Raw genomic sequence first — 15,992 nt, 5'->3', positions numbered from 1 at the left:
AAATATGGAACTATTAAGTTAATGATAATGATATTTTTATCACAATTACTATTATTATAATTTTATTCTTTTTACTTTGTTTCTAATTTTAATATTATATATATTGCTCAAAGACATATTACTAATATATATATTATATATATATTTATAATATTATTACACTTTCTTCATTTTGTATATATAAAATTATATTTAATCTATCTTATAAATAGCAAAAAAATAAAAATATACAAACAAACATATTAATTATTTCATATTTCATCATAATTTTTTTTTTTCTTTTTTAATTTATATATAATTTTTACAGCATTATTTATCTTACTATCACTTTCCTTGAATACTTGTTTATTTGCTATATAATATAAAAGAAACAAGGGATATATAAACAAATAAATATATATATAACCAATCAAAATCCATAATATAAAAAATGAATTTTTAATGATTCAATATATTTTTTTTTTTTTTCTAATTATTCATATATATATTTATATATATATATATTTATTTATTTATTTAATGGTTATTAATATGAAGAATTTTATTCTATTTATTTTTTATACCTTAAATACAAATTAATAATTATTTATCCATATATACATATTTTTTTTTGTCAAAATAAAATAAAAAATATTGAACCATTATGTAAAAAATAATATACGAATTTAAAATAATTTTATATATTTAATAGAAAAGATATATTTCATATATATATATATATATATATAATATAGTTTATAATAAGTATTAATAATTTCTTTTTATTTTAAAAAATACAAATTAAAAAAAAAACAAAAAAACAAAAAAACAAAAAAAAAACAAAAAAACAAAAAAACAAAAAAAAAACGAATAAGAAAAAGAAAAAATAATTAGAAATTAAAAAAATTCAGTATATATATTAATATATATATATATATATATATATATATATATACTATATTTATTATAATAAAATATTATGTCCTTTAAATTTTTAATTAAAATGTCGTTGTATCATCATAAATACCCTCCGAATATAAATCAGAATTTCCAACATTTATTTGTTGATCAACTACAAAAAAAAAAAATAAAATTATAAATAAGTTATAATAAAAATTATAGAAATTATAAGAATAATAAATAATAGTAATGTGAAAATGCATCTTTAAATATATATATATAATATATTTTTTTTTTTATTTTTTCCTTACACATATATGGTAATTTATTATATTTATTATTATTATATTCAAAAGCGGAATCATTTAAATTAGAATCATAGAATCCTTCTTCATCATTCCTATAATAATAAAATAAAAATATACATATTTATTTATATATATGTTTTTAAAATACTTAAATATACATGCATATATTTTTATTTATATTTCTTCATCCTTTTTTCTTACAAATTCTTCTTATAGCTGGCTGAACCTAAAATAAACAATAAAAGAGCTATTATACCACCTCCGGCAATATAATGCATACCTATTAAAAAAAAAAAAAAAAAAAAAAAAAAAGTTTATTTTTTTATTAACACATTAATGTATATTGTTTTTAAATCTATAATATGACATACTTGTAAATCTTTGTTTTCTAAAACAATTATATGTGGGATCATCAAATTCATTTTGTGTACAATTAAAGTATTCAACGGAATTAGGATTGAAAAATTTTAAACAATAATCTGATATTGCACAACATAAATGTAACCTATTTTCTAAAGAACATGTTTCTAATAAGTCCTTATTTCTTTCCATATAATCACAGTATTTTAATGAATCGTTATTAGAACATGTATTTGTTTTTGACATTTTCAATATTTCTTCTCTTGCTTCAGAAACATTTCTATTTTTATATTGATTCATTTTTTCTTCACTTGATAGATTATTGTCATCAAAATGATTATTGACTCTATCTTTCATATCATAAGTTGTTCTGTGTATCATTTCTTCGTTGTCATTTTCTTCGTATTCTTTATTAAGTAATTTTTTAAATTCTTCATTTTCTAAAATACTATCTTGAACTTGACCAGCATCACTTTCAAAGTTTCCTTCACCTCTAAAATCATGTTGTCGTAATTCTCTATGTCTACTTTCTGTACCTTCTGCACTTTCCCTATTTTCACTAGAATCACCTAATGATATGTTATCCATGTTAGCTTTTAACGATTTTATATCATTTAAATCCCTTTCACTAATATCTTCACTGAGTGTGTCACTATATAATTTATATTCCTCTGGTCTCAAAGCTTCTCTTTCATCTTTTTGTTCATTATCAGGGGTATGTTCGTTCACAGAATTTTGTATTGATTCCAGAATTTCACTTTGTGAAACAGGTTCCTTTTTAGTTTTTCTTTCTTCTTCTACAGATGATTTGCCATCAGACGTTGTTACAGTAATACTTGGAACTTCTGTAGAAGTTTCCTTATTTGAACCCTTAGGTTCACTTACATCTTCAGTTTCAGAAGTAGTAACTTCTCTATTTATATCATCACTTGGATTATCTATGCTATTAGGAAGATTGTTATCATCGTTTCTATTAACTTCTGCAGAATTATCAGTAACATCTTGTTGGTCATTGCTTCCAAGATCTGGTCCACTCGTCGTATCTAGATGTTTGCTTTTTAAAATCTCTTTTTCTTCTTCAATAGAGGTACCAGATGGAACAGTTTTAGTCTTTTCATGAGAGGCATCAACCACGCTAGATATTTCTGAGCTACTTTCTGATGTTTCAGATACTCTTTCATCTTCCTTTATAGTTTGCTGTTCTTTAACATCAATTGTAGTTGTTTCAATGCCATTAGTTGAATTTAAACCTGATTCCGACTCAGAATTTTCCGTCACAGGTGAAATTGAATTTTCTTCCTTTTCTCCTTCAACAACAGGAGTGTGTGTTGATTGTGTACTTTGATCTTTTTGTTCATTAGAATCAGTAATTGATACATTTGATTCAACTTCCTTTTCTTTATCACCTTCTAAAGATACATTCTTCTCAGTACTTATATTTGGATCGCTCATTTGTTCTTTATGAACCTCTCCATTTTCTAAATTCGTACTAACTGTTTCCTTATCTACAACCTGTTTATCCGTTTGTCCAATACTTGATTCTTCTCTGTCTTGTGATGAAGTATTTTCACTAGGTGTTTTTGATGAACCTTCTTCAGCTGAAGAACTTGATTCTTTTCTTTCTTGATCTAAAGAAGTTTCATTTTTTAATTTACTTGCTTCTCCTCCAGTTTGGGGTTGATCTGATTCACTTCTTTCTGATTCAGCTGAAGTTTTCTCTTGTTCACCTTGTACTTGTGCCTGTTCTGATGAATTTTCAGGTGATTGAGTTAACGTTTGTTTTCCATCTTTTATTGTTTCTCCTTTTGATGCATCTTTTGGTACTTCTTCTAATTTTTCAGATGGCTTTTCTATATTAGTATTTGTACTTTCTCCTTTGATACTATCAGAACCTTTATTATCACCTACTTCTAAAGATCCACTAGTTTGTGTTGCTTCTTCTTTTTCAGGTTGTTCTCTCTCCTTATTTTTTTCCATTTCATTAGGAACACTTTTGGTACCTTTATTACCATTTGCCCTACTTTCAAGAAGTTCATATTCTTGTGATTCTTCCTCTTCTTCATTTTCCTCATTTATATCAGTCTCTTCTTCACTAATTTTTTCTAGAGCTAGCATTTCTTCATTTTTTGTTTCTAAGGTTTTTGTATCCATACATGGACATCTTTCCTTAAACAGTTTGTCAAGCTCATCGAATATTTTTGTAAAATCTATATTAGAACAATTATTTGTATTTTCCTTTAAAAATGTAGATACATCTTTATCTTTAGCAAGATCAAATGATGTTTTATCTTTATCATATTTTGCGGATTGTATTTTATAAGCTATTTTTCTAGAATATGTCCAATAATTCATCCTAGAACATACATTTTGACATGTTGTTTCATTACATAAAGAGTTTCCTTTAATATCTTTACAATTATCATTTAATTTTGATTCCCAATATTTTTTTTCCTTACAAAAGTAATGTGCCCATTGAGAAAACCATCTATAGAATTGTGGCATGTTTTCTAGTTCATCCATTTTTTTACATGAATTTCTACGTGGATCTGCTTCCTTAATTCCACATTTCATTGAATCCCATATTTTATCTCTATTTAATATCCACCATACATATTTTAATTCCTTAATCGATTTAAAATGTCTCTCTTTTCCAACCTTATAACCAAAATTTCTTTCAAAAATCATATTTAAATTCTGTTGAACTTTTACAGAGTTTTTATCATTCCATAAATCATTTCCAATAACTATATCTCTATAATCATTATAACTATCATTTATATATTTGCATGCATTGTCGTTTTCAAGTATTGTTCCATGTTTTTTCCATAATAATTTTCCTTCTTGTTGAGAAGCCATTATAATTTCGATAAGCAGTTGTCTATTATGTATATTATAGATATCATCACTTAGGAGATAACTCAAATTTCCTAAACAAAAACCTTGTCTTCTTGGTGACACACATACACCTTCATTATGAACTTTTTCAAAATTATTTTTATCACATTGCCATGGTTTAAATTCTTTCTTGTCAAGACAAAATCTTTTATCACTAGAGACAGTATCTTTATCAGCATTAAATGAACAAACGTCACGATCTTTAAATTGGATTTTTAAGTCAAGATACGATTGACACATACATTTTTCTTCATATTTACCATATTCATTTTCAAAAAGGGCTTTAAAATCAATATCCTTACAATCAGAACATTGTGCTTTTATAAAATCATAAGCATTATTAGGTTGAACGATTTTTTGGTTAAATACATTATATCGTATAACTTGAACATAACTTTTTGCTAATCTAGTTATTTCATATTTTTGTCTATTAATCAAATTCCTATATGCATAACACTCACTATTACATTTGCTTGAACAATCAGTTTTCTTTTTATTAACAGAACATTGATTTTCTAACGATTCTTGGTGCTCCTTCAGTAATTTACAATTATATTTCCCCCACTCTCTAAGCCATCTGTTTATCTGAGGTTCAGTATCATCAGGTCTTTTACATCCGAAATCTCTATATGGTTTTATCATACTTCTCCATAATTTTGCTCCATAATTACCCCACCATGCATCAGGAGTAAGTACAGTACTATCTTCTTTAAAAAAGCTTTTTAAGCTTTTCTCTACTAATTTTGATATATTATTTTTGTCTAAATCTTTTCCAAATAAAACATCTTTATAATCTAAAAAACTATTTTTTACATCATCACAAAAATCATAATATCCACGAAAACCATACTTCTTCCATAACAAATCAGTTTCATACATAGCTGATTCAAATATTTTATCTGTTAATAATCCTATATCCATCTTTTCAGATCCTGAATTTTTTATGTCTTTAAGAGCTGCTATACATAATTGTACACGTCTATCAGGAATACATATATTATTATTCCCTTCATTTTCACATATCCATGTGTGTTTTTTTCTTTTTGCTTGACAGTCACTTATATATGCTCTTTGAACAAAACTACTTCTATTCAAATATTCAGCTTTTCTACCATACTTTTTGATATTAAGAAAAGAACTATCTGTATTTCTATTCAATGTATTCTCAACAGGTCTAGATATTATCTTCATTGTTTTATCTTCTTTATCATCCTTTTCATTTTCTGTAAACCTTACCACTTTATTTGCAAAAGACAACTGATCGTTAATATTATTATTATTATAACTATCATTATTGTTATCATTTAAGCTTTGGGTTCTTTCCTTCAATAGCTCATTACTTATACCTAATACATAGGTACATAATACAAAGTATAACACAAAATAGAAAAAAAACAAACACATATTCATTTTCCTTTTCATCATTTTGTACTTTTATTATTCTATATATAATTTGTAATATAAATACAACTTAATTAAAAACAAAAAAACAAAAAAAAATTAAAACAAAATAAATACAAAAAATGAAATAAATAAAATAGCAATATTTAAATTAATTTTTTTTACAATATAATCAAATACACATAATTAAGAATTATCCAATTTATTCTTAAATAATATACACATTCATACATAAATATATATATTATTTTATTTTATCTGCTTTCACATAATATTTCTTTCAAATTCATATATTTATTTTATAATATTAAATAATGTTATCATACATATTAAAAAAAAAAAAAAAAAACAATATATAGGAAACAAAAAATTAAAAAATAAAAAAATTAAAAAATTATTTTAATTCATATAAATGATTCCAATAATTCTATTGTTTTTGTTTCCTTTTATTAATATACATTATTTTATAATCAAATATAAATATATATTTATTTGTTCATTTTTTTTTTATTCATTTATTTGTTCATTTTTTTTTTTATTCATTTATTTGTTCATTTATTTCTTTATTAGTTTATTTTCTCCTTTCCCGAAGTTAAAAACAAAATATACAAATATACATCAAATTATTTTATAGGTTTATTCAAAGTACAAATAATAAAAATCTGAATTGTTCTAAATTAGGTTCCATAAATAATTTTATAGTAATTATATTTTTTTCATTTTTTTTTTTTTTTTTTTTTTTTTTTACTATTATTATTATATAATATATTTTTTATACATAAAAAAAATATATAATTATATATTTTTTTTTTTTTCTCATTTTAATTAAAATGTGTAATGATATATAGATCCTAAATTCTATAAGCTCATGCAATTTTTTTTTTTTTTTTTTTTATTATTATATAATCTATTTTTTATACATAAAAAAAATATATATTTATATATTTTTTTTTTTTTCTCATTTTAATTAAAATGTGTAATGATATATAGATCCTAAATTCTATTAGCTCATGCAATTTTTTTTTTTTTTTTTTTTTTTTTTTTTTTGTAGATGCAAAAAATAAATATATGTAAACAAGGTCACTATCTATATATATATATTTTAATTTTTATTTTATGTTATAGTTAAGAATTATAATAATTAAAATTCATTTAATGAAATATTAATATATATTTTTTAATTAAAAATTTAATTTATCTCAAACTCTATTCATTCTAACAACTAGCTTAAATATATCAAATAACTACAACCAATAAAAATAATCATGTTTTCCCTAACCCTTAAAATGATAATTGTGTTTATATGAATAAATAATTATATATATATATTATATATTTTTTTTTTTCCATAAATTTAACATCTTTGTAATTATTAATATATTTCATTTATACAATGCTTAATTTAATTTAATTTAATTTTTTTTTTTTTTTTTTTTTTATTAGAGACAACCAATTTAAATGTTATGTGAACAAAAGAAAAAAAAAATATAATATATATATATATATATATATATATGTGTATATATTAATTATAATTTATTGTATATACCCTTTTTCATAAATATTAAAATATATAAGTAAACACAATCAAAATCAATGATCTATATCTTTCCATAATTATTCCTCTTTCTTTTTCTTTTTCTTTTTCTTTTTCTTTTTTTTTTTTTTAATTTTATGTTTTGCTACTTTTTGTTTTTATTAAATTATAATATAATTAATTTTTTAATATTAATATTTATTATAATATATATATATATATATATATATATATATATATATATGTGGTATATTTTTTATTATTTATTTATTTGTAATTTTAAATTCCTCAACCAAAAAAAAAACTAAAATTTTTTTTCAACTTATTAGAAAATAAGAAAATATAATATCATGCATACACTTTTGTACACATTTCTATTATGAGTACATTTAAAAAATATTTAATTTCCTCTTTTATATTTATTTATAAATAAATAAGTAAATATACATATATATATATATAATATTAATGAATCATAACTTTTCAATACATGCTTTTAAAAAATGAAATAAAATAAAAAAAAAAAAAATTTGAACTATAAGTAAAATAATTATATATTCATTAAAATGTCTTACAAATATTAATGTATTTATTTACTGTACCCCTTTTTTTTTTTTTTTTAATAATATATTTTTTCACCTAAAACCATGATATACACAATATATTTATATATATGTATATATTATTTTATGACATTATATTAAAATATAATATATTCCTTATTATTATATCATTATTTTATAACACATTTATAGAGTATATATAATTATTATATAGATACTCAACATTTTTATAAATGCATCAATAATCTTATATATTATAGTACACTTAATACTACCCGAATAATTCAAAATAAAAATGTACATATATATCAGAATATGATATCTAACAATTACAATTTTGAAGAAAAATATTTTATATTTTAATTAATTTTTTTTTTTTCTTGGAAATCGTACTTAAAAAAAATAAAATGAAATAAAATAAAATAAATATATATATATATATATATAATATTACATTAAAAACAAAAAACTTGTATATAAAAAGTACCAAAAAAGGTGTACAAATATAATTATGAAAAAACAAACATTAACAAAAAAATTAAAATAAAAATAAATAGATCTATATATATATAATATTAATTAATAAGTAACTATGTTACGTTTTCTACTTATAAAACAACAAAAACAAATCAAAATTAAAAATACAAATATAAAGAAATATATAAAAAAAACAATAAGAATAAAAAAAATAAATATTTTTTAAAACAAAAATTATTTCATTTATTCATATATAAATTTTAATTCTCCACATAGTATTCATAAGTTTTACAAAATGTTTTTTTTATTTAACATTATTGTAATAATATACAATTTTGTGCTTGATTCTATTTAATTCTAATAAGACCACCAAGGATGTATAAGTAGATCATTAAGATTTAAATTCTTCCTATAGTTTTCATCTAATAATTGCTATAAAAAAAAAAAAAAAAAAAAAAAAAAAAAAAAAAAAAAATGACAATGAACATGTATAAATATATAAATAAAACCATATTATATATATATATATATATAATAAATTCGCCTAACAAAATTAAATATATTCATATATATATATATATTTATTTATATTCATTTTTCTTACCTTGAGGATGACCTTTAAACCTCGTGGCCAATTTTTTGTTAATTCATAGGAATCAAAATTCATTCCACTCTTTACAAACTGAGAGTAGTCATCATCTTCCACTTCTGCTGAATTCCATAAATATCCATCATTCCACAAGAAGATAAAAAATATACCAAGCATATATTTATCAGCACTTCTTACATCATAATAATACATTTTTCTTTCTTCTGGATCTATAATTGTTTTTAAATATTCTAAAGGATCATCAACATCTAATGATTCGTATTTTAAAAATAAATCCCAACATTCTGGGGGAGTGTTTGGATTTTTTCCAATATTTGGTTGGCATGATTCAAAAAAAATCTGCTTATTCATTTCTTTTGTATGTCTTAATTTTGTCGTATATAATGGTGCACTTTTACCAAAATCACATAATCTCATATCGAAATTTTTTGTAATTAAAATATTTTCAGGTGTTAAATCAAGATGACATATACCAGCATTATGTAAACTTATTAATAATTTCAATGATTTATATAATATCTTATTTACATCTTTAAACCATTCCTCTGTTTCCAATCGTTCCTTTTCACTAATGGTATAATCAAAAACATCTTCACCAAAGAATTCGGATATCATAACAACATAACCTTTCTTATTATTATTTACTTCTTCTCTTAGTGATTCATTAAATGTATCTAAATTGCTATCTATATGGACATTACTGTTTCGCTTTTCATCACAATTATTATTTATATCATAGTTCATATCTGGTTCATATAAAAACTTATAAAATTTTGGTGCTATACCTGGATGATGCTCATTTAAAAATGCTAATACTACACTCTCCATTACAAAATTCTCCCCTACTGATAAATATTCTCCATCATATTTTCTCATTAAATCATATTGCTTTACCCATATATCAATAGGTACTTTTTTCATAAATAATTTTATTTCATCATCCTCTTCATTATCATTTCCTTTAATATTATCAAAATTATTACAATTCCCCATTTTTTTATTATTACCCACTATACCATCCTTTCCCTTAGATTTTATAACCACCTTATACATCTTTTGACATTTTTCTTTAATCCTAGATGCCCCGCATGTAGGTATTTGAATAATGTCCCAGTTTTCATAATTAACTCCATTTATACTAAAATTTTTTGAACAACCTAATAATTTCTCTAAGGATTTTCTACCTAAATCCCAGTTATAAATATTTTTTGAATCATGTTCTTCGTTTATATTATTTTTCTCATACAAACAATTTTTATTTATATCACTAGATATAATACTATCATCATCAACTTTTTTAACATTCACACTTTTTTCTTGTGTTTCTTTTTTTAATAAATCATTATTATTATTACAAGCACTATCGTTCATGTTATTATACTTATTATCATTATTAGAATCGATATTTTCATCATATAAAGAATTACAACTAATTTTATTCCACAATTTTTTTAAACCTTTTGTACACCCTACCATCAATTTATTTTTTCCTTCACAATTATTTATACTCGTTTCTTCAATATTTATAGCACACCCATTTTCATTTCCTCTAACTCTGAAATTATCAACATTATTATTATTAAGTTTATCATTTACTTTCTCAGATTCTTTTCTATTTTCAGCTAAATATCGTGACCCTTTCACGATTAATTCAAAATGATTAGTTCGCTTACTCTCAAAAAGGTCTACATTCTAAAAAAAAAAAAAAAAAATTATATACACATAAATATATATATGTATATATTATTAAAAAGGTAATTTACATATATAACCATATATGTGCAAAAAAATAGAAAAATTTAATATATATATATATATGTATTTTTACGCAAAAAAAAAGATATAATATTCCCCAAAAAAATATAATAATAAATTTAATTAATATAGATCTTAAAAATAAGGTTTTTTTTTTCTGTAACATATTTAGCATTATACACAAATATATATATACATATATATATATATATACATATATACATATATATATATTAAGAAAAGAATTACGCACACAATTGGGATTAATTAAATTCTTTACTGTGCATTTAAAAAAATATATAAGATATAACACCTTTCCCCAAAAAATTTATAACCATATAAATAATGACATCATACCGAATTAGTTTTTTATAAAAAATAAATATATAACACATATATAATTATACTATATAGATTATGTCACAATTATCCATATATCTATATTCTTAATAAAAAAATATAGAAAAATACAATATATACATATATATTATTTATAATTTTTACAATAATATATTTACTTAAAAAAAATATATATATACGGGGAAATAAAATAATTGATAATTAAGAATTTTTTTTTTTTTAAACCTAAAATATTATTTAAATTGTAAATGTTATAGAAAATATATATATATATATATATATATATATATATATATAAACGAAAAATCAAAAAAATACACTAATTAATTTATAAATAACAAAATATTCGTTGTTATTATTTTCCCCTCTATTATTATAAAATTATAAAAAATAAAATATATTCAAATATATATATATATATATATATATATGTAAATGTCAAATAAAATTTTCCTTCTTTAAAAAATTATATAATATTTTTGAACCTAATTTTTTCTTTTTTGATGAATCCCTCTTATAAATATCCATATATTTTTTTTATTTTTCCAACATCAAAAAAAGAAAGTAATAAACAAATATATTTTAAAAGTATTATATAATAAAAAGCAAAATTATACTGATATATTAATATTTTCATAATAATATTTATGTATATTATTTTTAAAAAATCTCTCTATAAATATATACTTATATATATTATGTTTATTTATTTTATTATTCTCCCCTTTTCCTTATTTTTTAATTATTCAAAAATATATTTATAAATAATAAATTCTTATTATAATAAAAAAAAATTATATTATATATATATATATATATATATAAGAAATAAAATGAGTGTAATATTCTACAATGTTTTTAATTTTATTCTTAATTACTTAGTAAAATTGTAACTAAAAAATAAATACTAAACATTAAATTTAAATATGTTATATATATATATATATATATATATAACTTTTTATCCCCATAAATGTGGATATATATAATATATATATTTTTTCTTTTTCCATCCTCCCTCCCATGATATTTTTTTTAAATTCTATATTATTATTTTTAAACATTATATATTTATGAAAATATATATATATATATATATATATATATATATACATATATGACAATGAGAAAGTGTAAAATTATTAAATAAATCATAATATATACCTTTATAATTCTTCTTTTATTTATCCAATTATTTATTATAATATATACAAGAAATGACGTAAATATATATTAATGATTTTTTTCATATGAATATTTTATATATTTCAATAATATATAAACAAGAAAAACAAAATTATAAGAATATAACAGTATTTAGTTATGATCTTTATATATATTGATATATAACACTAGAAATATATATATATTTTTTTTTTCATTCGAATTTTTTTTCTTTCTCCCGCAAAATGAAAAATATATATATATATATATTTTATCATTTTTAAGTACATTTTGAAAAAAGGGAAAAGAAAATATTAATTATTAATGCTTTGATTTCTATTTCTTCATTTTTTATTTTTTTTTTCATATCTACTTTAAAAGATTCATTTCATATTTAAAAATAATAAATGACAACTTATTTTTTAAGAAACTGTTAAATATAAATTATATTTTAGTTTTTTATATATAAAGAATATATGTACATATCTATATTTACCATTAATATGTATTTCCCCCCATATTGTATAATTTTATTTATTATATATTTTTTTTTTTTTTTTTTTTTTGGTTGTAAATAAAAAGGACTTATATTCATTTTTTTAAAAGCATGAAAATACGTAAAAAAATAAAGTATATAAATATAAAAATTCAATATACTTAAAATTATATTATATTATTCCAACAAAATAAAATAAAATAAAATAAAAAATAAAATAAAAAAAAATTAAACAAATTAAACAAATTAAACAAATTAAAAAAATAAAAAAAAAATTGTTCGATTATCAAAAATATTTAAAATTTTATATATTATATAGATATAATAAAAATATATTAACGCGCGAATATATTTATTTTTATATTATATTAATATATGTATATTTCTATAAAATATAGATTCTCATATTTAAAAAAAATTAAAAAAAAATAAAGAACTATTTGAAAATTAATAATTATTTAAATGGTTCTATAATTATTATTTTTTTTTTTTTTTTAGTTTTGTATGTCATTTGTTATAATTTTTTTTTTTTTTTTTATTTAAATTAAATAAATTAATTTCATAAATTAATTTATTGTATAAAGATATAATAATTAAACCCAAATATAATATATATTATATATATATATATATATATATATATATATATATATATTTTTATAAACATATAGATTATCATATTTAACAAAACTAAAAAAATAATGAACCATTTGAATAAATAACTATTTATAAGGTTCTATATTTTTTTTGTTTCCGTATGTCATATAAATTCTTTTATTTTTATGACTAAATTAAAAATAATATAACTTTATAATTTAATTTATATATATATATATATATATATATAATATTTATTCATATAGTACATAAGTTGTATTCCAAATTTTTTAAAAATATAAAACTAATATTACATATATATTTAAATAGTCATATATTTATTTATTTTTATACATTGAAAATGATATTTCATAAATGCTTTAAAGTTTGTTCACTCTCTTGTGCTATTTTATGGGGCATAGTCACTTCATCGGTAATAAAAAAAAAAAAAAAAAAAAAAAAAGAAAAAAAAAAAGAAAGTGTATATATAAATAAATATATACATATATATATATTTTATATCTTAGAAAACATTTTTTTTTTTTTTTTTTTTTTTTTTTTAATTTTTATTAACTTCTCTATATTTTTCTTAGATCATTCAACCAGACAAACAACAAGAAAAAGATCAATTAAGCAATCATTTTATTTCTACTGAACAATTACTAGATATTTCAGAAAAGTGGAAAGCGTTAGAATGGAATAATTGGTTTAGCCGTATGGAAAATGAATGGGAAAATTTAAATCTTGTATTACAAAATGATAAACGAAATATATTACAAGATAGACATAGTAATTGGAAAGAATGGATTCAACATTTAGAAAATAAATGGGAAAATATTAATGAAAATATAAACCCAGAATATAAAACAAATTTATTACATATATCATTAACATGGAATGAAGAACAATGGGGAAACTGGGCTTATAATACTTTAAAATGTTTTCTTGAGAATGATTGGAATATCTTGATAAAAGAAATTACAGAACAAATTAATACACATATTGATCAACGATGGATAAAATGGCTACATGAACAAAATTCCATTTGGCTTTCCAATGATTGGATTATTGATGAAAATGCATTCTGGGAAAATATGATAAAACTTGATTCATCAAAATATGCATGGACACAGGAAGTTAAACAATACTTTATTAAATGGAATGAAAGAACAAATCATCAAAACTTTATGTGGAATAATTGGATACATAATAAAAACAAAATAATTAATCATATTAAAAAAGATAATCTGGATGATTGGACAAAGGATAAATATGATTCCTTTAATAAATGGAGAGAAATATTTCTTCAAGATTGGATAACTAGCCAAAAGTGGAAAAAGCTAGCTAAATAAAAGAAAAAAAAAAAAAAAAAAAAAAAATTCATACATATGAACATACACTTATATGATATATATTTTATTTTCCTTTGGTACAAATAAAAATCATTTGGACATATTTCCCAACCTTGTAATTTTTTTCTTTTTTTATGTTTTCATTAATTAGTAATGATTTGTATTTCTAATAAATAATAATAATAATATATATATATATATATATATATATATATATATATATGTGTATATTTGTTTATATTTTTATAAAGCATAAATTATTTGTAAAAATTTCCGAAATCTTTTTTGTATTAATATAATTATATAACTCAACCTCATTTATATTGGTAATAAAATCATCTTAAAAATTTTACAAGTCTCTCATATCAATACTTACAAAATATTATTTTTATTTTCTAGGAATATGATAAATACTTTCAGATTAAAAAAAACAAAAATAATATAATATTTAAATATTTTAATCATACGATAAGTTATATATATAACATATATATTTCATATTCAATAATATCATATATATACATATATATATATATGTATCCCCTTTTATAATCCGTTTTTAAAATAATAATAACAGCTCAATATAAAAAAAAGGATAGTGTTGAAAAATATCAAGATGAAGCTCAAGAAAAAAAAAAAATAAAAAAAACACAAAAGGATAATTATACATGTAATAATAAATAAAATTAACATAGACAAGTATAACAATAGAAGCTTTATATATTTGTATGGGTGGATATATATATATTGAATTTTATAAAAATTCGGCGTATATTTATAATCATGTACTAATCGAATTTCTTTTGTTTTATTATTAAATATATTAAAAAAATAAAAAGGAGCATTTAAAAATAAATGTAATTTCTTTATAAATTCATAATTATTATTATTGATATATAATTTTTCATTTCTAAACATTACATTATTATTTTTATTAAATATTTCAGTAACTAACTGAATAAAATTAAATTTGTCATTATATTCATTATTCATATAAAGAAAAATTAAAAATATATCAATTTTATACCCATTTTTTATATTAAGTAAATTATCCCTTCCTGTTTTTTTCTTAAAAAAAAATAAATAATTAAAAGGATTAAAATTCTTATAAAACTCTTCTTTGTCTGAATAATGTACTTTATTTTGAAATAGTACATGACCTCTTAAAATGTTATTTTGGAAATCTTTATAAAAACCTTTCAATTTATTATTATATAAAATAATAATTTCTTTTTCTG

General features: G+C 19.5%; 3 protein-coding genes and 1 pseudogene across 4 annotated transcripts; 1 reads left to right on the top strand and 3 right to left on the bottom strand.

The window, feature by feature from the left end:
- Window positions 1-977: 977 nt before the first annotated feature.
- On the bottom strand, window positions 978-5,867 carry PADL01_0002000 (erythrocyte binding antigen-181; the record flags this gene model as incomplete). The annotated part of the gene is made up of 4 exons (XM_028680512.1): window positions 978-1,051; window positions 1,191-1,279; window positions 1,389-1,467; window positions 1,559-5,867. The coding sequence occupies 4 exons, from the start codon at window positions 5,865-5,867 to the stop codon at window positions 978-980; spliced, it is 4,551 nt and encodes a 1,516-aa protein (XP_028541290.1).
- A 2,910-nt stretch (window positions 5,868-8,777) lies between these two features.
- PADL01_0001900 (serine/threonine protein kinase, FIKK family) lies at window positions 8,778-10,960 on the bottom strand (the record flags this gene model as incomplete). The annotated part of the gene is made up of 3 exons (XM_028680511.1): window positions 8,778-8,852; window positions 9,025-10,722; window positions 10,859-10,960. 3 exons carry the CDS (start codon window positions 10,958-10,960, stop codon window positions 8,778-8,780), a joined length of 1,875 nt encoding a protein of 624 aa, XP_028541289.1.
- Window positions 10,961-13,763: 2,803 nt separating this feature from the next.
- On the top strand, window positions 13,764-14,754 carry PADL01_0001700 (merozoite-associated tryptophan-rich antigen, putative; the record flags this gene model as incomplete). The annotated part of the gene is made up of 2 exons (XM_028680510.1): window positions 13,764-13,835; window positions 13,996-14,754. 2 exons carry the CDS (start codon window positions 13,764-13,766, stop codon window positions 14,752-14,754), a joined length of 831 nt encoding a protein of 276 aa, XP_028541288.1.
- Window positions 14,755-15,300: 546 nt separating this feature from the next.
- Window positions 15,301-15,990, bottom strand: PADL01_0001600 (annotated as a pseudogene). The gene has a single exon. A coding segment is annotated over exon 1 (690 nt).
- Window positions 15,991-15,992: the final 2 nt, after the last annotated feature.

The sequence above is a fragment of the Plasmodium sp. gorilla clade G2 genome, assembly GCF_900097015.1.
Source record: "Plasmodium sp. gorilla clade G2 genome assembly, contig: PADLG01_00_3, whole genome shotgun sequence".
NCBI lineage: Eukaryota > Apicomplexa > Aconoidasida > Haemosporida > Plasmodiidae > Plasmodium > Plasmodium adleri (nom. inval.).
Note: the sequence above shows the minus strand (reverse complement) of the source record. Positions and strands in the feature narration are given on the sequence as shown.